Source organism: Falco naumanni, chromosome 9, assembly GCF_017639655.2.
Source record: "Falco naumanni isolate bFalNau1 chromosome 9, bFalNau1.pat, whole genome shotgun sequence".
Classification (NCBI taxonomy): Eukaryota; Metazoa; Chordata; class Aves; order Falconiformes; family Falconidae; genus Falco; species Falco naumanni.
In genome coordinates this window covers 22,125,442-22,149,240 of record NC_054062.1, presented here as the reverse complement: position 1 = coordinate 22,149,240, position 23,799 = coordinate 22,125,442, and the positions used below count along the sequence as shown (strand labels likewise).

At 41.3% G+C, this 23,799-nt stretch overlaps 1 protein-coding gene across 1 annotated transcript in view; it reads left to right on the top strand.

The window, feature by feature from the left end:
* SORCS3 (sortilin related VPS10 domain containing receptor 3) overlaps positions 1-23,799 on the top strand; it is a 302,417-nt gene that overhangs the window by 219,781 nt on the left and 58,837 nt on the right. Inside the window, exons 8-13 of the mRNA XM_040606476.1 lie at positions 12,494-12,583; positions 15,552-15,731; positions 17,525-17,671; positions 18,158-18,260; positions 22,506-22,582; positions 22,691-22,782. Of these exons, the coding sequence (XP_040462410.1) occupies positions 12,494-12,583; positions 15,552-15,731; positions 17,525-17,671; positions 18,158-18,260; positions 22,506-22,582; positions 22,691-22,782 (689 nt within the window). The remainder of the gene's footprint in view (positions 1-12,493; positions 12,584-15,551; positions 15,732-17,524; positions 17,672-18,157; positions 18,261-22,505; positions 22,583-22,690; positions 22,783-23,799) is intronic.

Below are 23,799 nucleotides of genomic sequence, written 5' to 3'. Positions count from 1 at the left end.
GTTTCTGCTGCTTTGGGTAGGAGACTTTCCCTTTCACAGGTTGTCTATCACCTTCCCTCTTTTTTGTATCACATTTGCAGGACTTCTGACTGTCCAGCAGCCTGTCATAAGTAGCTGCAGAAACAGGGCATGGACTGAGTCCATGTAGTACTCGAGTAACACACAGACACTTCAGATTCACAGCACACACCTCTCTGAGCTGAAGGTGTGTTAAATCCACCGTGTCCAGCATATGGTTGATGAGCTATGCAGAGTGTTTGCTCAGTACATATGTAGGAGTGCTGATATGTCCTGGATGTATTAGTCTCACAAGCCATGTGCTGTAGCTGCCTATTATGGGATGTGTCAGATTGACTGTGTGTGCAATGTCTCATGCATATCATTCTGTCTGGATAATCTTGGACAGAAATATAGGAGCCAGCTCTTTTGAATTTCAAATATTAGACAGAAATGAATAAATAAATATCAAATTAAATGTTAAGAACCCGGTGAGGTTTAATAGCTGCATAAAGGATGGGGGCATGAGTTCTGATCTGTCTGTGCTAGAAAAAAATCAGAAGTAATGTCTTGGAGTAGAGAGAGAAATGCATTTCCTTTAACTTTTGTCATGAAAACAGTAGACTTTTAGTCTAAACTGGTAGTCTGTGTTCCTCTAAAGTGAGTTGAGAGATTAAAACCTTTAGGGGCAATTTTTCTTCTCCTACTGCACGTATTGCAGGATGAGATAGGTCTCTGTCTGAATACAGCTTTCTCATTAATATTAGAAGGAACCTAAGCATAGCTTAGAGAAGACCCATAACTTTTTGACAGCTAAAATTAGGGAAGATGAATCCCAGCTATTGGTATCAACATTTTAGATTATCTGCATACAGTTATTTACTAGTGAATATCCATTCTAATCAATTTGATGAACAGACCTGTAGTGCAAGATTCTTGGGAGGCATTAACCTGTGCAACTGTGCACTCAAAGCAAACATGATACTATGGTGCATAATGGATAGGGGAAAGAAGAATATGGAAAATGTTATAGTGCCATTATAAGTCAATGATTGCTTATCATGTGGAATGCTGTTGTGCAGCACTTCTGAAAGGATCTTGCAGGATTGCAGTGCAAAGAAAGATAATGAGAATGATCCTGTGCTTGAAAAAGTCTTGCCCATGAAAAGAGTTTGAAAAGACTGGGACTGGTTATCAGGAAAGGGAGAAAAATAACACAGCACATGATGAAAAATATAAGAGTTTAAGAAGGAAAGAAGAAATAGCTACTAAGAGAGAGCAGGAAGAGTTCTTATGAGTTAAACAGTAGGTAATCACTCTGAATTTATTGATTGACTTTCTATTTGATTGATCGATAGTTATTTAAGCATGCCTAGCACATCACTAAGATTGGATAATTCTGCATAAATTGATACATTAAGAGAAAATCCTGCCCTCTGCTTTGTGTGTATAAGTTTTCATTCAGTTCACAAGGTTGCTCTGATGTAGCCAGGAGCCAGTATCATCATCTTCTTTCATGGTTAATACTTAAAATTCATACAGCTTGCACAGCAGGTCATTTATTTGTGAGAAAACTGAAATTTGTCTGAATTTATTTACTGTACCAAAAAGAAGCTAATTTGATGAGCAGCTTTGCCATTAAGGTCAGTGGTGGTTGTTCAATTATATAGCTGTGCAGCAGTGAGGCCCATACTCTCCCTACAGCTGTAACACGCCATTCTATATAGTGGTACCACACCTTTCCTTATGGTGCCTTTGAATACTTGCTACAGAGATAATATCAGTTTTTAAACTAATGTGCAGATATAACATGCAACTGCCTATAAGCTTTGATTTCCTGACAATTACCTGAGCTGCTGCAGTATTCTCATGTGCAGAGCCTACGTTATAAGACCCAGGAGTCAGGGATAGTCTTTATGTATGAATCTAGTGTATTGATATTTTGGAGAATTTCTATGGTAAAAATAAGTCACAGGGGGAATTCAGGGGAAAATATTTTTCAAGCAAGTCTTGTATCAGGTTTTCTAATGAAATTACTCAGGTTGCTGAAAAGAGTCTACAATACAATAGGCTTTAATGAAAATGGGGATCAGTTTTCTGGAAATTTCGTTTGGGGTGAGAAAGCATTGTTTGGAGAAAACCTTGTTATTTTCCTATAGGTAAACAAATATAATCAGTGCTACTTAGTTCTTTAAAAATGAAAGAGAAGAGCGGGAATGATCAGCGTAAAATTCCTTGCCAACAGATGAAAACTTCCCACTGAAAAGGCAAGAAAGTATGAGCAAATGTCATTACTTATTGCAGGGAGGGAGGAGAGTCTGGGCCAAAAAAGTCTCAGTACGTCGTTGCTCATTTGTGGTGGTCTGAGAACTCCTAAGAGGGTATGAATAGAGCAGTGTGTTCACTGGAAATCATCTTTGCTCTGGGACAGTGGTTTCTGCAGAAAACAATGTTCTTGTGGACAGACCTACAGCTGCCATAGGGAGCTAGTTATTGCTAAGTTGAAGCAGTTGTTCCCAGTTACCCAAAGGTTATGTGCAAGCTATCTCAAGTGCAATAGCTCAGTGGTTCTGCTGGGTGGCTGAAGTGCCATGTTAGACAAGCCTGGCCGCTAGCAGGGACTGGTGACACTCCCAATGCACTGGTGCAGACCCATGTAGGGGCTGTATTTCCACACAGAACCCTAAGTATCAGGAGAAGGACAACAATAATGGTGACTCTCGTGTGACATGAGACATGTGTGACATGAAGACTGTTGGCAGTGCTGCTGTTACAGTGCTGCTGGCCTAAGGATGTAAGTGAGAAAATATTTACAGGGAGAGGTAGTATTTTCTATGAGATTGGAATTGATAGAGTTAGAAAAGAGACAGATAAGCTTTTGGGCATACTCACGAGATCCTGAAGGACTTGAGGAAGGATTTGGTCTCTGAAAATTGTCTTTTCTTTTTTCCCAGTTATAGATGTAGGTCTCAGAAAATATGTTTCCTCCCCCTATTAATCTTGTGTTTTCCTTGTGTAAAGCCTTCAGCGTGTGGCTTTCCTCCCAGAGGTCACACCAGTCTAGTTCAGCATCCAGTGAACACTGTCCCCATTCCTCCCTTAAGCTTTTGTCTCTGTCAGTGCTTGGAGACCCTCAGGGTAACTTTGGCCATTTTGATTTGAACTGGTTGTAAGTCAGTGTAGAGATGTGTGGATGCGTGATCAATACCTATCTTGATTGTGGTTTATGTCTTTATTTTTATCTGGGATGGTGCAGACTCTGCTATCCCAACAGAGTGCAGCTGAAGTCAGTCTGAAATGTAGCTTGGACTTTCAGCACTTTCCATGGCTACGTGGCATGGAAGACTCCTCTGAGATTTAGAAGCCGATAAATGGATTGAATCTGGGGGTGGTGCCTGTTCTTTCAAGCAGGCCAAAGAAATGCCTTTGGAGATGAACACCCTCAGATCTGCCTTTGGCTGGTGGCCTTGCCTCATAAGGACAGGGAACAACACCTGCAAGCTGATTGAAAAGGGCTGGCTGCTTCAGACACTGCTCCATTTCCACTTCAAATGAGAAGTTCTTTGTGCCATTAATGAGAGAGGCATGCTGAGTACATGCAGTAAATGCATGTAAAAGTAAAAGGCATGCTGAGTAAATGCAGTACATTATCACTTTCCGAGGCCTTTAAAGAGTGGGAGCTCTGTGCCCCTTCCCCTTTCCACTCCCATGGCATAATTTATCGAGGTGTTTAACTGCAGGCTGAAATTCATGAGAGGGTCTTGTCTCTCACCTGGTCCCTCCTGCCGTTTCCCCTCTTGGGAAGCTTTCTTGGCACCTTTCTGTGCCATTTCATTTGCAATTCAGTCTCCTGGGAACTGCACAGCTTGCTCTTCACTCCAGATTCTTTTAGGTCAGGTTGTCCTGGGACCTATAATAGTCCAATGTCCAAAAAGCTAAGCTACTCTGGTGGTTACGCTTTTTTTGAAGCTGATGTGATGAAGCAAGAAAGGAGTCTGAGGGGAGCTGGGAAGAGAGAGTGAGTCTTGTCTGTGTTTTATAATCCTCCTCAATGCGATGGGTTCTGTGGTGTTGCCATTTAGGAGCAGGGGATGGTGATTACACGCAGCTTGCACATGTACCAGTGTGGGAGCAGCTACAGTTCCTATAGATGGCAGGAATTCCATGTGGAAAGTGAAAAGTTTTAAGTCAAAATTCTCTTCTTTGATACTGATCATACGTCTGGCTCTTCTTCACTCTCTGAAGTAATTTTATGCTTAGAAGACTTTTGCTTAATTCAGAGAGTTGCACAGCAGGGTAGCATCCCAGCCTGCTCACTAGCATGAGTCAGAGCGAGCAAACCCAGGATTTCTGCAGATGTTGTTGTGTGGTGCAGCTAAGTGGGACTCTTACAATACGCATTTGAATAATTCCTCTGGCTCAGAGGAGTAAACACTTATGCCAAAAGCTCTTGAACCAATTCAGTCGTCCTTTGCATCAGAAAAATCTCAAAACTTCCAGAGGGACCTTGACAGGCTTGAGGCATGAGGCCATGCAAACCTCGTGAAGTTCAGCAAGGCCAAGCGCAAGGTCTTCCATGGGTCAGGGCAATCCCCAGCACAAATACAGGCTGGGCAGAGAATGGATTGAGAGCAGCCCTGAGGAGAAGGACTTGGGGCTGTTTGAATGAGAAGCTCAACATGCCCCAGCAGTATGTGCTTGCAGCCCAGAAAGCCAACCATATCTTGGACTGCATCAAAAGAAGCATGACCAGCAGATCGAGGGAGGTGATTCTCCCCCTCTAGTTTGTTCCCTTGAGACCCCACCTGAGGTACTGTGTTCAGCTCTGGGGCCCCCAACATTGGAAGGACATGGACCTGTTGCAGCAAGTCCAGAGGAGGGCCATGAAGGTGACCAGAGGGCTGGAGCACCTCTCCTATGAAAATGGGCTGAGAGAGTTGGGGTTGTTCAGCCTGGAGAAAAGAAGGCTTCAGGGAGACCTTATAGTGGCCTTCCAGTACTTAAAAGGGGTCCTACAAGAAAGCTGGAGAGGGACTTCTTACACAGGCATGTAGGGATAGACGTCATGGTTTAACCTCAGCTGGCAACTAAGCACTACACAGCCACGCACTCACTCCTTGCTGGTGGGATAGGGTAGAGAATCAGAAGGGTAAAAGTGAAAAAAACTTGTGGGTTGTGATAAAGACAGTTTAATAGGTAAAGCAAAAGCCGTGCATGCAAGCAAAGCAAAAAAAGGAATTTATTCACCGCTTCCCGTCGGCAGGCAGCCGTTCAGGAAAGCAGGGCTCTACCACCTGTAATGGTTACTTGGGAAGACAAATGCCATCACTCCAAACATCCCCTCCTTCCTTCTTCCTACCCATTTTATATACTGAGCATGATGTTCTATGGTATGGAACATCCCTTTGGCTAGTTCAGGTCAGCTGTCCTGGCTGTGTCTCCTCCCAATTTCTAGTGCCTCTCCAGCCCTCTCGCTGGCGGGGCCTGAGAAGTTAAAAGTCCAAACTTTAGCACAAACACTGCTTAGCAACAATTAAAAACCTCAATATGTTATCAACATTATTCTCATACTAAATCCAAAACACAGCCCTGCACCAGCTACTAAGAAGAAAATTAACTGTAACCCAGCCAAAATTAGGACAATAGGGCAAGGAGTAATGGCTTTAAACTGAAAGAGGGTAGATTTAGATTAGATATTAGGAAGAAATTCTTTACTGTGAGGGTGTCGAGGCACTGGAACAGGCTACCCAGAGAAGCTGTGGGTGCCTCATCCCTGGAAGTGTTCAAGGCCAGTTTGGATGGGTGTTTGAGCAACCTGGTCCAGTAGAAGGTGTCCCTGCCCATGGCAGTGGGGCTGGAACTAAGTCATATTTAAGGTCCCTTCCAACCCAAGCTCTTCTATGGTGGTTCTATGAAAACATACTCAGTTGTCAGTATTCACCCACAATTACTGATAGCTTCTTATAGAACCTGTGGATAAGATTGCCTTTTCACTTAATCAGAGTATGTCCAAAAAATTCAGCTGAAGTTGTTTGATGGAAAATGGCTTTTAAACAAAATGCCTTTTTAAAAAAAAAAAAAAAAATCTAAATCGAATTCCATTGTTATCAAATTAGATATGAGAACTTTTTTTCAGACTCGGTAACAAGAAAAAAATGTATTAACAGCCTTAGAACTGGGGTGGGGGGACAGTTGTCTTTAAGGTTCTACAGAGGGCAAAAATAAGTTCCTAAATCTTAAGCTAAATGTGTCTAAGGTTAGCTCAGAGGAGTAGTTTATTACTGTTACTTGTTGTAACTGTGGTTGTTTAGGAAAACTTGGAAGTGCTTATGTTTAGTAGGACATGAGTGTATGTTTCAAGTTTATTGGGTATTTAAGGCTGGCGAAATGAGCATATTTGCTGGATCGAAGTCAGTTATCAGGTGAGTAGACTTGAAGCAGCAGCCACAGCTGAGATTATGCCAATTCATATGGATTCCTGACCTCAGGTCTCAAGCTGTCAATTTAATAACTTGAATAAGTAGTAAATTTCCTCTTTTTTTTTTTTGTTTTTGGTTTTGTTTTGTTTTTTTTTTTTTTTAATGTGTGAAACTTCTCAGCAATGAAAGAAGATAGGAGGGGAGAAATTAAACTTTGATTTTCTGGTCTAGAGCCTTCTCTTTATTTTCATAGATGCTAAATACACCATGTTCAAATATAAATTTCTTTCCTCCATTTTTTAACTCGGAGCCAAGGGTCTTAACAGAAATCAATCCATGCAATTTATTTTTAACTTCACCCTGCTTAGCTACAATTGATTTTTATCTTTGCGATCGATGGTAGAGAAAACGGCTTGGCGGGACAATGGAGCACTCTCCAACTTGTAGGGTTTGGTTTTTGAGTCTTTTATTGAAGAAATCATTAAAAGCTTATTATGAAACTAATAGGATGAAGACATTTAAATGATGAACATGATTACACCTGTTTTACTGGTGAATAATACCTGCTACAGCTGATCTTCTCTTGCCCCTATTTAAAATGCTGGATGGCACTCTAGTGGGGGAAATTAATCCATACAGATGAAAGAAAGTGCATTCCAGGTGCTAGTTAAAAGCTCTTCTTAAAGCAAGACAGGCAGTAAGTAGTTAGCTACTTTCCTACTCACTGCTGGGTGCTTTTCATCCATTTCTAGTATTGTTTCATCTTTGCTGTGCCAAATATCAGATTTGGAACATGAACCTAAGTATCTTTTGATAAACATTGATTGTTTCCTTTATTTATTTATGTTTATTTTATTTCTAGGCTTTTTGTGCTGTACTTTATCACTTTCTCCCCTCCCCTTGTGTCTCCCCTCCCCTTGAGTCTGATTTATCAGCAGCGTCTGCAGCAGATGTAAAGGATTACCTTGGCAGACTCATACGTTTCCTCCGAAATCCTTCAAAAAGGAGATTGAACGTGTACAATTACACTCTTCTCTTAAGTTGGTTTCTGTGTGGGTAATGTGCATTTGCAGCTTTAATGTGGCTTGTGCGTGTAACCGTGCACATTTTCTGCAGAGGTTGCCTTTAAAAAAATCCAATATTTTCACTCAAGATTACTCTGTCCTATAGCTGTGCCATCGTAGCTCTGAGGAAAGAGAGAAGTGAAGAGGGACTGGACCAGTATAATAAATTTTAAAAAAATTTTAAAACCAAAATTGCTCTTTTGTCTTAGCAAATTTTCACTGATGAGTCTAACAGTCTAAAAAGTGGCATGTTTTCAAAGCCTGCTGAATTTACCAGGCAACTTGAGGATGCTTTGTGCACAGAAACACTAATCTGTATGTCTCTGCAGCACACTCGGGTAATTGCATATTGCTGTGCAGAAGGTATGATATTAATCAAAACCATGGAGAGATAATTCAGATTAGATGGTACCTATCATGATATGATTTATTCTGGGTCAGCGAAGAACCTCAGTACACAGAAATATCTGGAAGATGGTTTGTCCTGGCTATGGCAGATAATCAGGAGGGAACTCGTGCAGATGTGTTCTTCCTGATCTGAATCTCTTGTGACTGACATTGGCGTTAGGTTTAGGAGAGGAGGCACAACTTTTCAGTGCTAATGCTGGCAAACGTGTACAAGGCCTAGACAGTAGCTACCTCTGAAGAGCACCAAAATCCCTCACCAAAGATGTGAGTTGAACAGCCTGCCTGCTTGTCATCTCTCCTCCATGCTTTACTCCACAATTTCATTTGGCAGATTTTATGCCCACAAGGAGAACTTTAACTAAAGTTAAAGCAGTGAAGAGGGAGGCCAGGGCACCCTATGGAGGTGGAGAACACAGATCCAGGATGCTGTTACAATACTGATAGTGTTTTTCAACTTTTTATTTCTACCAACTCATTTTATGTTACTGGGAAGCAGGGAACTCTACAAGCAGGGGAAGTCACCCCAGAAATAAAGGGAGGGTTTTACTGAAAATCACATCAACTATGTTCTATCAGCTACTTACTATCAACAAAGAAGTTTAAAATTTGGTTCTGTAATGGACTGAATTGCCATTTACTATGCTTAAAGGGGAAAGTAAATGACAGGAATTACAAATGTCTAAACATGACTGGTCATTGTGGGTTGATCTGTGCAATTATCAATTCCCTTTTGCTTTGAACATTATGTACGGTGTAAAATGTAGATAATCTATTCCCAATAACTGTGCAGGGCAAGTGATTGTTATCATCAATTAAACCACCCAGGCTGATAAATGATGTAGAGATAAGCCCTCCATTCTTTTTTAGCCATTACCTTCGGAAGTGTCCACTATCTGTACACTGTCACTGTTTTTCTGCCAAGGCTGTGCCTTTAATACATGGTGTTTCATTGTCAGCGTCGGTGCATGTTCGTTTAGGCTTCTGTGAGTTCTTTGAGTAGCAGGAGGCAGCCGGGGATCTTCCTTAGCCCAGGGTTATTTCAGAGATTTAGTAGTTTCATGTTTGTTACATCAATACCTGCCTTACATTGGAAATTACAGATCCCATCTTCAGCTAGCCAGGTAGATGAGAATGAAGCCTGGTATGCTGTGGTCTACAGCTCCTGACATCATCTAGGGTGTCTTTACTTTCTGGGTCCTCGTAACTCATCCCGCTTGCTCTCAAAACTCTTTTAGATGACACGTGGTTTTTTGGTTAAGATGAATATCTGTCTAAGAAAATAAAGAGAGAGAAACCCCACCCTTAAAGATTCATATTCAGTCATTAACATGAGAAATAGCTTAGTGTGTTTCTAGAGATGTCACAGAAATTATGAAGGTTAATAGATCCCATGACAGATTTTCTCTAATTCTCTGCAGCCTTGTGAATGCATTTGTTGTCTTCTGTGTTTGATGCACTGTGTTCCATTGCAGGTTGGGAGGGGGGCTGAGCCAGCATACTGCAACTTTAAGGGCTTTTAGAGAGAAACTTTTCATGTCGCTGTTCTTAAGTGTCAACTGATGTCAGACCAGACTTTTACCTTGAAATAAAATGAAGTATTAAAGAAAAGTAGTAGACCATGAGTGGAGGGAGGAAGAAGGAACACAGGTTAGGAAACACAGATGTGTTTAATGACAAACACATTTGTCCCAAGGAATCATTTCCACTGGCCAGAAGCCCAATTAAACACATAAAATAGAAATCCAGAAAAACAGATTAACAAACCAGTCATTAGCAAAGGAGGAGGAAAAACAAAAACCCAGCTAATTCTGTACTGAGCATGACAGATGAGCTCACAGTAAATAATTGGGTGACATTCATCAAATGTGAACTAAAAGGAGGCATTAGAGGGTAAAACACTATCGTAATCTCTGGGATTTACAGCGTTGGAGAGTGTGCTCATAGGAAAAGGAAAAGTTCATCAAAATAAATTAAGTTGGGCCTTCCAAATTTCATTCTCTACCACAGTCCTTGCCAAAGCTTTATTGAAGGCTTGATCATTTTTTGGAACTGTTGTAACTGTGCATGTAAAAAGATGAGGTCCTGGCTGGGAAAATCTTTGCACAACTCCTGCCAACAGAATTGTGGGTGGCTTCATATTAACTGGCTCAGAAAGACCACAGACCACAAAGATTTCTATTTCTAAATCTTTTTCAAGGTGACCTAGTCAAGGCAAAGGACTGAAGGGGAGTTTAGCTATGCGTAGTGAACTGGAACACTGTTTGCATCCTACCTTTCTGCCTTAAAAAAACAATAAAATGAACAGTCCAAACGAAAAACCTTCCAAGTACCAGCTTGCAGTGGCATAAAGCCAAAAACCCCTATGTAAAATCTTTTGAGTGTGGCAGACTTGGAGTAGATCCTGCCTTGGCACAGAAGGGGGAATTTGATCACCCCTTGATACTTCTGCCACTCCATGTGATTAACTTGAGGATTGCTGGACTGTTCCCAATGTTAATTGGTCATCACAGCATTTACAAAGTATGTATATATTCATGTCTGCATCTTAAAGATGATTTGATGACCATGTCTCAGCCCATCAGAAGAGGTGGATATTGAATCCAAGGTCCTTACCAATTAGCACTGGACTCTGCTACAAATAATGATCTGGTGCTGAAATCATGAGTGGTCTAAAATGAGTTCATGTGGCGGAGTTATTTCATTTGAGAATTTGGATGTTCCACTGGAGGTGAGAAATATCGCCAAGATAAGAGGGGATATTTAAATATTCCCTGTGCTATTTAGTTAATATGACCTGGAAGTGCGGGATGCTTTGGGCAGTGCTTGTAGAGCTGATAAAGAGATACAATTATTGCCAAGATTAATTCTTTTCTTTGAGTTGGACTGAGCTTGAATGAACTGCATAGTCTGTTCTCTCCTGTGAAAACTTGATTTTGATGTGATAGATGTAGATGGGAAAGTTATCCTTCAGAATAATGCTTGCAGCCCTTTCACCATCCTCACAGCTGGAGAGCGGGACCCCGAAATGCCAGTCCACAGAAATGTGCCAGTCCACAGTGCACTTTACATGAAATGAGTAAAGTGACTCCTGTTCTTTCCCTGTCTCTGTCACTGGCTTGTTTTGAGACTGTAGGCAAATTGTTTTAGATTTTCACGTCTGTGTTTCCCCTTGACTTCAGCTATATGTTGCCTGTACAGAGTCTGGTGCGGTGATATGGGTCATTCTTCTGCTTTCTTATGTGGTGTGTGGTATAAAGGTGGTTGTTGTTTTTTGGGTTTTTTTTTTCTTTCTTTTGGAAGCTTTAAAAGCAGCCATGATAACATTACAAGTGAAAATGGGAAACAAGCAGAAGGGGAAGTCTTAGCGTAGAAGCCTGTCCTATTTCTAAACCTTCCTTTCTTTCCAGTTCTTCAAAGTGCCAATAGAGAAACCTTATCTTGAGTTGATTAGATATCGGATTTCATGACTAGTAATATTGTGTCCTTCGAATGACAGCTTCTCTAGGGAAGAAAACCACTATCTGGAGGTGATGTCATTGCTGAGAATATAATTGATGCTATAGCAATATTCCATGTAAGCTTATTCTGAAATATCACTGTCAGATAAAAGGAAGTATATCTAAGAGAAAATCTAGGACCTTTCTGTTAGCTTTATTGGAAACTTAAGAAGCTAACAAATGACATTCTGTATAATAGAGAAGTGCTTTGTGTATTGTTTTATCTTAAAACCTGCAAGCCTGCCAAAACAGCAGCATATAGGAAATTCACTGGTGTAAGCCTTGTCATAGCCAGGCCTGAAAAGGTGCCAGAAAGAACACCCACAGCAAGAGTAAGTGACTAGGGGCAGGTTTAAAATGCCATATTTTACAAATTATCAGGGCTAAATCTCATCGATGCATGGCATTTATGTGTAGCCTTTATAGCTCATTCAGTCCATAAAACTGCAGATTTGGATGTCTATCAGTTCTGCCCCCCATCCTCATTCAGAGATGGTATGATTTCAGAGAAACGAGTTTTATAGTGTCAAAAAGCATCTAAGAGCTTAGCTCCAGCTTTCCAAGAGCACATTCATTGCATTTAGTGTTTGCATTAAATGGTGCTAGTGCGAATCTCTGCTGTTACTCACTGTAAAAGGTTGCTGGAAGACAACCCTGGCCCCAAGGGACTTACAGTGCAAACAGACAAGGCTGAGAAGCAGCAGAGAAAAGAGGTATTATCTCCTTCTTACAGGAGAGGAACAGAAGCAGAGACTTTAAATGACTTGCCCAAGATAGTTGTACTGGAACTATGTGATGAGGCTAGATCTTCTTTCCTCCACTCAAGACCTTAAACTTTATACCCACTTTTCTCTTTTTCCTGAGGTGTTAAAATTGTGCTGGATTTGAAGCACGAGACACAAAGTGGAAAGATTATTAGCACAGCTTAATAAATAATGCTTCAGCCCTGTCAAGTCTGGGATTTCTTTGGAGTTATACAGATGCTTTTAGGGACAGCTGTGCAGCTCATAGAAAAGATACCTGAAAGAAAGGTTGTCAAACCTGCTTAGAGGTGTCAGTATAGGGCGTCCTGGAAGGGTCATTACTCACTTTCTTTGGATTTCCACAGGTGACAGCTGGTGGAAGAGCAAATTACTATGTGTCATACAGACGGGAGCCTTTTGCACAGATTAAATTGCCCAAATACTCTCTTCCTAAGGTGAGTACACCATTTAAGAACACAGACGTGTAATATCGGGAACAGCACAGCCTGCCCAGTGGTAAAGCACGTCGGTGAGGTTCCTCTCTGGGGAGCTCCATTTGTTGTTCTACTTGGATGGTCTCTCTTAAATATGGATTTGGGATCTTTACTTCTCTCTGCCTTTGATTACTGAATGTTTCAGGAAGAACAGTTTCTTTTTTCCTCTGTAAAAGAGCAAATGGGAATGAACAGAGCTCAAACTAACTTCTCCTTGACCAGTCTTCTGTGGACACCTTTCCCCAGTCCTACTCTGTTCTTTATCAATGATTTCTCTGTAAGCCTGGCTGTGACACTTAGGGTCCTAGAGAAAGGTTAGCATGCTGAGCACTACTGCAGTCTCAGTACAATGAGAGAAGCACAGAGTACAGCTGCTTCACTGTCTGCATCCTATGGCTGAATGTTGGCAAGAAGTCATGGAGACAGAGTTGGCTCCCTAAAAGCTGTGCCATATCAGTGCTTTGGGCACACACACCCACTGTGTGATGCTGACTAGGAGATGATGGAGATGGCCTAAGATTAATGCTGACTGGCAGAGCTGGAGGGAGGAAAGTTAGTACTGCTCATACAACTGCCTGGATTTACCTTCTTAGACCTTAGCTTTCTACCAAATCAAAACTGTGCAAGCCTCAGAAAGGAGAATTATGTCCCTAGAATTACACTTAAATTCCATAGTGTAGTCATTCCTTGGGATTGCCTAGAACAGAAGGGACCAACTTTTTAGTGCTATGGCTGAACACAAATTCCTGGGTAGCCCAATGCTGAGACCACTGCTGCCTTTTAGAGACTCAGAATGGCTGTTGAAGCTACTGTCACAGAGGACTGATAATCGACAGTAATGACCTTCCCCTTCATTCCAGAAGTGAAAATTTTGGTGGGATAATTTTAAGACATTTGGCTAGATTTGCCTTGTGGGCGGGATCTACCCTTCTGATTGCCTATGGGATACCTGCAGTCTAGCAGATATGGCATATTTCCTTTAATTTATACCTGAAAACTTACTAGGTGTGAGAAATTTGCATCTCAGACTCCTGGTGTTGCACCTCATATTCTTCCCATTCAGGTTGATCACAGCCCACAGTGTATTGACACCTGTATAGCATAGATATAGTTTATTTTGTTTGTCATTCCATGGTGTGGGATTCAGAATGTCTGACTGCACACCAACTTTTGGAAATCCTGCTGCCACTTTTCAGGAGAAAAACATTGTTTATGCTCCCATCTTATGGATTGGCCTTGAAAGCTGCCCCACATTAAACAGAGAAGTGGACAGAGAGAGTGACTGCCCTGTGATTATCCTATTTTATTGACCGATGCTGTCACAGGTAGCTGGCCTGTTTTAAGACAGATTTGTTGGAGGCCCTGGTTTGGAATTAGTGTAAAATCAGGGATACTTTTGTCATTTAAAAGTCAAAAGTACTTTTAAGCTAGGTGTCATGGCAAAGTCTTATAGCCATGTAAAGGAAGCTTGTTTATGCTGCCCTTAGTCACTAGAACATTTTTGCTGTACAGTAATAACTGTCCTGTCAGCTGTAGATTAATGAACTTTGCTGGAGTTGTACATATGTGAGGCTGGCAATAGAGTAATGCAATATTTCCACTGCAACTGGTCAAAACAGATTGAAGTCATTGCATGTTTTACTTTATTTTCACACTACTGGAATAGGTTGGGTATGTGCTTAATCTTTAAGGAATTAGAGCTGTTGGGCAAGCACAAACTTCCTGATTTAATCTTTCTTCATTGAGGGAAATGGCAAATCTCCCACTGATTGCACTTATGGGATATAATTAGGCCCTCAAATGGTTTTTCTCTCCATCCCATGCTGATAGGCTATGTTAGGTCTATTAGAAATTGCCTCATCTAATCAACCCCAACTTTTCATCTACCTATCTCACACAGAAGATTAAGTTGCCTTCTAGGCAGGATGGGGATGTTGCCCTGATTTTCTTTCAGATATTCTTCCCCAAACCAGGTCACTCAGTCCTTTGGGAGACTTCCAGAATTATGGTTTCTTCATGCAGAAACAGCACAAGGAATTAATCAAGGCTCCTTTGCACCCTGGGGAAATTTTGAATAGATACACATAGATAGATGAAGTCCCACATAACTGCAGTGATTTTGCTTCTAGCTGAACCAGTGTCAGTGTGTTCAAACAGCGGTGGCAAGGATGAAGTGCTTCAGTACTCATCACCACACTGGAAATCATTCCCATGAACCTGCTTTAAAAGAACACTGAGAAAATGCACTGTCAAATCTCTTTGATATTAAAACTAAATGGGGAAACCCTTGCTGGACCTTCATATCTTGGTCAGCAGCAGGAATCCAACAAAGGTTAGTGGGTGGATTATTTGATAGCATGTATAAAATGGGAGAATAGATCTTGGACAAACTCACAATAGAAAAGTATGTTACTAAAAATCACTGCCAGCATTAGCTCAAACTGATCCCTATACCTCAGCTTCAAATAAATATGAACTACCGGGTTTTTTGAAACTGGTTCTTTACCAGTTGGAAGCACAAACTTGTTAGTTCAGCATGTGAATGGAAAATGTCGCTGCTTTTAGCCTGGTACTACACCATGCTTAGTGACTATGAGGACTCTAGGCTCCAAGGTTGTGTATCTTCCATGAATGATAAACCCACTTTAAAATTTATAAATAAAAAATGAAACTGGATGAAATTCCTTGAAGCTACCAAAAATGAAGAAAGCAAAACCCCTTTGCCCAGCTGGTGATCATTAAAAAATGAAATGCTGAAAAGTCACAATGGTGATAATTTATTGGATTGCTCTAACAGAAAATTGTTTAACATACCTATAATTCATGTCCCATATCTATTCTTTCATAAGTCATGGTAATTACTGCATATCCCAAAGGGCAAAGAAATACAGAGATCCTCAGTAATAGGCCTTTTGTCTTCTTTTAACAGGACATGCATATTATCAGCACAGATGAGAATCAAGTGTTTGCAGCTGTTCAAGAGTGGAACCAGAACGATACGTACAACCTGTATATCTCAGACACCCGAGGGGTGTATTTCACCCTGGCCTTGGAAAACGTGAAAAGCAGTCGAGGACTGGAGGGGAATATCATCATTGACCTTTATGAGGTATGCAGTAAAGGTCACCCTACGAAGAACAGCAACTGCTCACTAGTTCAAGCAAGTGTAAATCTCTTAGCAACCTTACAGGATCTTCATTTGTTTTGGGATCAGCCAAGAGACATTTACTGGATTTGATGTTGAGTGGACTCATGTGGGAACATATGCAGTGCATTCTGCTGTAGGTGTGACAACTCGTTGCTTTCCAGTCAGTGACTGGTTAGCTATGCAGCATTTCCAAAGGGGAAACCCATTATCCTTCTCATCCTCTTGTTAATGTCTAGAGAAGGACTCAAAATACTGTTTTTCCCCTTGGACAAATAAAGACAACTGCTTGCAGGCAGGGAATGTGGATTCCACCTTTGTGAGCACTGAGCAGTTTATGAATTATAAGCAGAAGTTTATAGGTGCTGTTTGCCCAGAGATAACAGCTGGGTAACTTCTACCCTGAATCATCATCTTTTCTCATTCTTCTGCCAGGCCTTTCAGCCTTGGCCAACAGCAGTCCATTCAGAGCAGTTGTTCCAGTTCCCGTTTTTTTCAGAGCATTCTGGTCTTGGTGTGTCATAACTTGTTGGATGGAAGATCTACTGAGATTCAGGGCTCAATGCTTTGCCAGCAACAAACAACTAATCGGTAATAATAATAATAGTTGTGGGCTGACTTCTACTGTTACATGGAAAAATGTTTTTGAAGTTACATGTAAAGTTTTTATAAATACAAATAAATACATTTATTTATTTCAGCCAGAATAATACCCATTACATAACATCATCAATTTGTTTATAAGAAAAGCAGGTAGTTTAAAGCAATTGGAGAAAATTGGAGAAAACTCACAAATAATGCATGAATCAGTCTGAAGGACAGGTTTTACGTTTAATTTTCACCTAGTAAATATATTTTCCTGCTTCTGAAAAAAATAGATACTTCTTGTTTGATGAACCAGATAAAATAAACATGCATCATCTCCCATTCCTGGGCAAACTCTGTATTCCCCAGCTGTGTGTCATAGACTCTTTAGTGTCGATAGAGATTTTCACAGGGTCGTTCAAAGGGTAGTGTCACTCAGGGGGCTTTAGAGTGGAAGGAATTTGCATCCTGGCTGTTTGTTGCCAGGAAGTTCTGGATTCTTCCTGCCTGACTTTCACAGCTGAGCAACAGAGACCAGACTCAACAAGAATCTTCTTGGGGACATTTTGACAGGACCATATTCTGCTGGAATGGGTTCTGCTGACAAAAATCAAAACATTTGGAACAACTGGGTTGATTTTGACAGAATTTGGAGTGGAGGGAAAGTGAAGAAATCAAGTTTGCAAAACATCAGTGTTTCAGCATATTCAGGATTTCCATCTTTTGTGTGAAAGAAAAAATGAAGTCCAACACAGAAACATCCCACACTGCTGCTGATGTGACCTGCTGTTTCCCACGTTAATGCAATCTGGGGGAGTAAGTGGAGCAGACCACATCCTTAGGCTCACGGAGCTCATGTGTGATGTGGTGCATGCTGTACGTTCAAGTCCATCATCAGCCTGTCTGCAAGCACTCTAGGAAATCCCAAAGTGGGCTGTTTCCCAAGGGATTTGCTCTGTGAACATCCTGGTCTTTTTCTTTTCAAAGAGAGGTTGCACAAGGTCTTTCAGCTATACAGGCAACATCAAGATGTACTTGTAATGCCATTCACAGTCTTCTAAGGCTGAATTGAGATGACTTTATTGATTTTTCAGGGACCTTCCACTCCTGATGGGCCTTACTTTTAGCCTGTTCTTCCGATGTATTTTTTCATCTCTCTCCATTTTTCCTAGGTAGCAGGGATCAAAGGCATATTCCTGGCTAACAGGAAGATAGATGACCAAATCAAGACTTTCATTACCTACAACAAGGGCAGGGACTGGCGTTTGCTGCAGGCACCGGACACCGATCTAAGAGGGGATCCTGTAGTTTGCCAGCTGGTGAGTGGCAGACCTTTTCCAAAGCACAATGACTCCTTCAGAACTGCTGATTTTAGTCACTGGGTTAACAAAACTTTCCCTGTGTTTTCTCTCTTAACTTGCTGAGCGTTAAGTGAATTAAATAGATTTCTTTTTCTGTAGCTTCATAGATTTAAAGGGAAAATTCTGACCTTCTTTCTTGGCCTTTTTTTATGGAACTTAAGTCAGAATAAGAATGTTTCTGGGAAAAAGTACTCTGGATCAGATTGTAAAAACAAATGCAGACATGCTTGCTTGTAATACAGCATCCCTGCTTCTCTTGCTCTCAGCTGCTGTTATGGTGCCATTTCAGAAAACGAACATATGCTGCTATTTGTAACAGTGCTAAGAGCAGAGGGGTCATTTTCAGAAGGTTCAGAGCATCTGTGTGCAGTTGCCATGGGTTCCTCTGATATTTAACTTGTTGCATATTAAAGCTTCTGCCTTTTGTTTGTTTCCTGTCAACAGCCCTTTTGCTCATTGCACTTACATCTGCAACTCTCAGAGAATCCATATACTTCAGGAAGCATTTCCAGCAAAGAGACAGCTCCTGGGCTGCTGGTGGCAACAGGTAAGAACATAAGTGCTTCTCACCGCTCACCCATGCCTCACTGGGAGCCAGACAGTGTAGAGATATTTCCTGTTGCTGTAAAAGCTTTCAGCTCTGTCTCAGCAAGTGCTGAGCTAATTAATGTTTGCTATGGGCTAGGAGAAGGCATATGGTCCCTGACATCAAAAAAGGTAATGCCTGTCAGTTATTTGTTGCCCTACAAGAACCCTCTGCAGGTCTAAGCCCACACCTGAAAAGGATCGTTACTAACTCCTCTCCACATCTTTACAACAACCAGCGTAGGTGTCTACCTGCTTGCTGGAGTTACTATGAATGAGAATAGGGCCTATAATCACAGCTGCACTCCTAGGAGGTATCAATACATTCCACCTTTTGAGCAGCAAGCATAGAGTTGTCACAAAGCTGTTACAAAGTCGGGTGAAGCCTGGACTTTGTGAGCGCTTGTCTTATGCACAGCACCTACTTTCAACACTGTACTGCTCCAAGACTAGCAGTACTTCATCAACACTGCACGGGTCATTGTTATTGTGGGTTGTTCTGCAAAATTGTGCTTTGGCTGGTCTTGATGTTTTAATGGCAACCTGCTACAGTGTTTCACAGTGGCAATGACTGACCCACTCTAAGTAATGTGACAACCATCACAGGCCCTGTGTGCGCACAGCATGCAGTCTAATCAGGATGGATGGGGCTACCAACCGCACTCAGAACTCCCATAGCTCTGTGGGAGCTGCTGGGCTAACAAAGTGATTTCTGAATGGCTGGTGCTATTGAAATCTGGCCTCTGAGGCACGTAGGCTGTCATAGTGCTTCACAGGGAGGCTCCTACATATGCACAAATATGTCCAAATAACTTAACCATTCTTTGTAAGGCTCAGGTTATCTTCTTTGTCCCACTCAGCCTAGCAGTGGCTTGCGTGTCATGTTAGCATATTGCCTATATGAATTTACACTGTTTCTTCCAACCATTTCCATTCTCATGTCCTTCTGTGCGTCCATGTGTCTGCCAGACTAAGCCAGAACCTGAGAGACAGGTTTGCTTCATGACATTTATATCTCAACAAGGGAAACACCATGTGATTTCCAGTTCACTGATCCAGGCCAAATGGAGTGAGATAATTTGGTATAAACCTCCAGATCTTCCTATGCGTAGCCAAGTGAAGTCATCATTCCTGGCAGGTCACACTTGCTAGATGGATGCTTAGGAGCAAGCTCTACTCATGATGCTGTAATTGCAGAGGTTTTTTTTCTTTAACCTTTTAGGAAGTAAATAGAGGCAGCAGGACAGTGAGCTTCTAGGCATTGATCTAAATTGTTAGTAAATGAGGTTCTTTTCAAGCTGCCAGTGCATGAGATGAATGCTTTCCCAGTCTAACAATTAACCTTTAAAAGGCAGAATATAATTTCTGCCTTACTGCTTTGTACAATAAAAAGCTTAACCTGCTGGGAATATACACATCTGTTTCCACTAACCTGTTTCACAACAGAAACGTCTCACCGTGTTGGTGAATGTGTTCCAGGATAAGCATTACAACTTATTCCTACAGACAATGGCTGCTCAAACACCCTCTGTCTTACACTTTGATTTACAGTGGTATGTTTTCAGCAATGATTGGAAACTTGGACTTTTGATATGAGGACAAATGTTAGATTCTTGTAAAAGGAAGGATTATGTTTTAGTATCTAATTGTACAGCTGTCAAATCTTGACTTGTTTGGGCGCTAGTTACGTTTGGGGGGATTTGCATCCATGTAGCTGAAGAAAACTAGATGGAGAGAATGAAGAAAATAACGTAACAGATTTTCACAGAAAAACAGACAGAAAGAAGTGATAGCAACAGAACTCACCTTTTTATTCTCCTCACCACAGTTTGGATATCCCTTTTCCAGTTTTGATATTTAAAATATGATACAAAACTTGTACTTCTGGTTTTAAGTCAGTTGCTAAATCTTGAGGACTTCCATTCATGAGAAGACACACGGCTAAACAGACCTTTGGACTGATGCAGTAGATTTATCTTCATGAACCTGGATGCGCCTATAGACTGTTCTTCTATACGACTGGCCCATAGCACATTTTCCTTGTACCTTCATCTAAAGCAGTTGGTCATTCTTATTGGTGTCAGGGAAGAAGATTAGGTTGATGGACAAGGTGGTATTTCCCACATTCTGAGCACTGACAGAAAAGCCTGTCTTGAATAGTCCTGCTTTACTGAGCCAGAAATTTTATCTTTTGAAACAGTGTTGTCACAACAGCGTGACTAGCTGGATTCCATGGTGGTGACAAGAGAAAGTCAACCTGCATCTGGTTTTTAATTTCTAATTTTCCAACATTAAATGTCAGAAATTTAATTAACATTTTCATTAGTGTGTTTTTATTATGCTCTTGTTGATGATACAGATGTGTAAGAGTGCCACCTCTCCCTTTGCTATTTTTGAAGAAAAAGTATTAATTTTGCCTTCCTTCGTGGAAATTACACTTCCTTTAAAAACAGTGTCATTTGGAAAGTATAGGAATGGCTCATTGGGTAAAGAATTCAAGGGCTTTGAATAAAGAAGGTCATGGGTTTGACCACAGTATGGTGGCTGTGGGCCATTATCACTGGGAGGCTGCCTGATGGAGTATCTGTCCATGTTACATCTGCTTGCTTCCTATGGGATGGATGTTCATACTACCGGAATCCCACCTAGCACTGATTGAAGGTATTGTTGACAGACAAACAGAAAAAACAGTTCCTAGGTGACTCTGGTAGCTTTTTCCCTGAACCACTGGGTGCTTTGGGAAGTGAGGAGGTGGGAACAAATTAATTTAGAGCAGACCTGATTTTTACAGTGAACCTGGTGCTTGTGACAATTTTAACTCTCTAAGCAGAAGCCACATGCAGACCTCAGGACAGTGTGGGGAGTAAGCTAACAGGGTGTATTCAGGACTTGTGCAAGTTTTTCAAATATTGGGCATCTCTGTATTGCAGCTATCTTGGATTCTCTTGGATTCTCAGAGGTTCCAGAGGGCTGGGGATTTAGTCCAAGTTCATTATTTCCTTTGTATTAAGGTTTTTCACTGTAAGATTTGAGGTTCTCTCGGCTGAGTCAGACAAGGGACCTTGGGAAAAAAAACCTGTTTCAAGCTCTAAGGTAGTGTCTCCAAATGGTGTTCTGCCATGCTTTCTCTATGAATGGTCAAAATTGATGTTTGAACTTTTCTTTGCATTGATGTGTGACATATCTGCTTCCTAATGCATGGTGAAGGCAGTCTTCACCCTTTAAGGCTATCAGCAGAACAGTTTCCATCATAATGGAAATTATAAGATTAAAATTAAGAACCATACTAAGTAACCACTAACTCTCAGTTTGGGACAGCTGGGTCAATGAGAACAATCAATGTTGTCTAGAGTGCCATTCAGTCTTGTCTCTGCTTCTCTGCTGCAGTCATTTGACCCACCTTAATTCTCTAAACCGTTTCTGCCCCCAGGTGAGGTTTATACCTAAACAAACAAGATTTCCTTCAAGTGGAACTTATATTTCATTACATCATGGTCCTCATTAATTGCAAACCGTTCATAAACCTAGGAAGAAGCTTTGTTTACTTGACTGCAGGTTATCAGATCAGTTAAGTGTTTGAGCATTTGAACAAAATCTTGAGTTGACTTTCTAGCCCCATAATTATGGCCTTCAGTGAGGCCTGGATTTCACCTTTAAGCTCAGCCATATGAGTAACTTCCCTCTGGATGCTTGTTCTTACGCAGGAAGTAGAGACAGAGGTAATTACTTTACCCTTGACAAAGACAGGCAAATTGCAGAGATGCAACTTACCAGCCAGAGCACAAAGACTACAAGTTCAGAGAAAAATATGTATGGAATGAAATATCTGGTAGCTGGGGACAGTGGCCCCTATTCTGCTGCCATTCTGATGATTTGTGTTCCAAATGGGCCTGGGTTTTCATACACAGATTTTCAAGTATGTAGGTCCTTGTCTAGAATAAGCCTGCTTTTAGTGGCTTGCAGTTATGGGAAATGCTATCTTTTGGGAAAATAAGCTGATGACACTGTTTCTCCCCAGCGTCAATTTTCAAATGGCACAGCTCTTGTAAATGAGTGTTGCTGCCTGACCATGGTGTTGGTTCTAGATGAGAATAGAATCCAAAGCAGCAAAAATAGCACTGGTCAGGCCAAATAATTCTGGTTTCTTGGAAAAATGCAGTTCTGTGTTCATCCGTGCAGGAATGTCTGATGCTTGGTTGTGTTGCAGGCAATATTGGCTCTGAGCTTTCCTACACTGATGTTGGCATGTTCATCTCTTCTGATGGTGGAAATTCCTGGAGACAGGTATGTTTTGTAGAGCAAAGGGGAGAGCATGGAGCATTTTGCTATTCTTCTTCTTCTAAGTCTTCCTAGTGGAGTGGAGCACTCATGCAGTACCTAATTTGTTTGCAGATCTTCGAGGAGGAATACAACGTGTGGTTTCTGGACTGGGGAGGGGCACTAGTGGCCATGAAACACACATCAGTGCCCATCCGGCACATGTGGTAAGGAAACTTGTTACTTTGCGAAGGCTTCCTGATGGGTATAGGCTGACAGTTGTGCTAATCTCTCTTGCATAATCTGATCAACATCTGCTAGTGTCTCAAAATGAGCAAATGAGATCATTCTTACCTGCATTTTACCATCATTTTGGTTTTGTTTACTAACATAACGATTATTGTACCATTTTATAAATATAATGGCTATATGCACAATTACAGACATATGTGAATTACTCTTTGCACTAGTCAGGTACTATGAGACTTCAGGTGGGGTTTCTTTCCCACAGACACACATATACCGAGTAAGAAGTCATCCTATGTGTTTCAGGTATTTCTGAGAGGCTACGTCCCTCACTTCTGCTTTTTGATTACAGAATTTAGTATTAAACTGGTAAGACAGGTAAAGGGAGGGAGACGAGAGAGCAGTAGGTGTTGATAAGGACAACAGAGATATGGTGCTAATGTTGTTGCCTCCTATAGGATTCCCCTATCAATTTCCAGAGACACAGTGGTGGTAACTGAATAGAGTTGAGGTGGAATAGGGCAAAATGATTTCTCAGTTGAAGATACTGTTTTGCTGCAAATGGGTTTTAACAGTCTAAGCTCTAAAGGTACCACTCAAAATTATCCTCTCCTTAGCCTTTACCCCTCTCACTCCTTCACCAGCTAAGCATTGGAGAGGCATTTGGAAATTCAAAACTAACCTTGTTTACAGGAAATGTGTGTATTAGCATCACATGCAGTCTCTGATCTTGAGTGAAAGAGGGGCATGACTAATGGACTGACCTACCCAGATTCTCATGTTGTTTAGAAGTTAATTAGTTAGAAATAGCCTTCAGAGACAAGATTTGTGTTCCTGTCTGCAAGACTGAGTCTCTCAGTTTGATGGTGCTAAGCACATGTCCATCTCATGCTTTTCATGCAAAAAAGGAAACGTGGCCTTCGTTCAAATAGAAGAAAGCAATGGTGTTTGGCAGCAGTGATGAGGTGTTAAGGTCTCCTCTACCCGAGTCATTATTG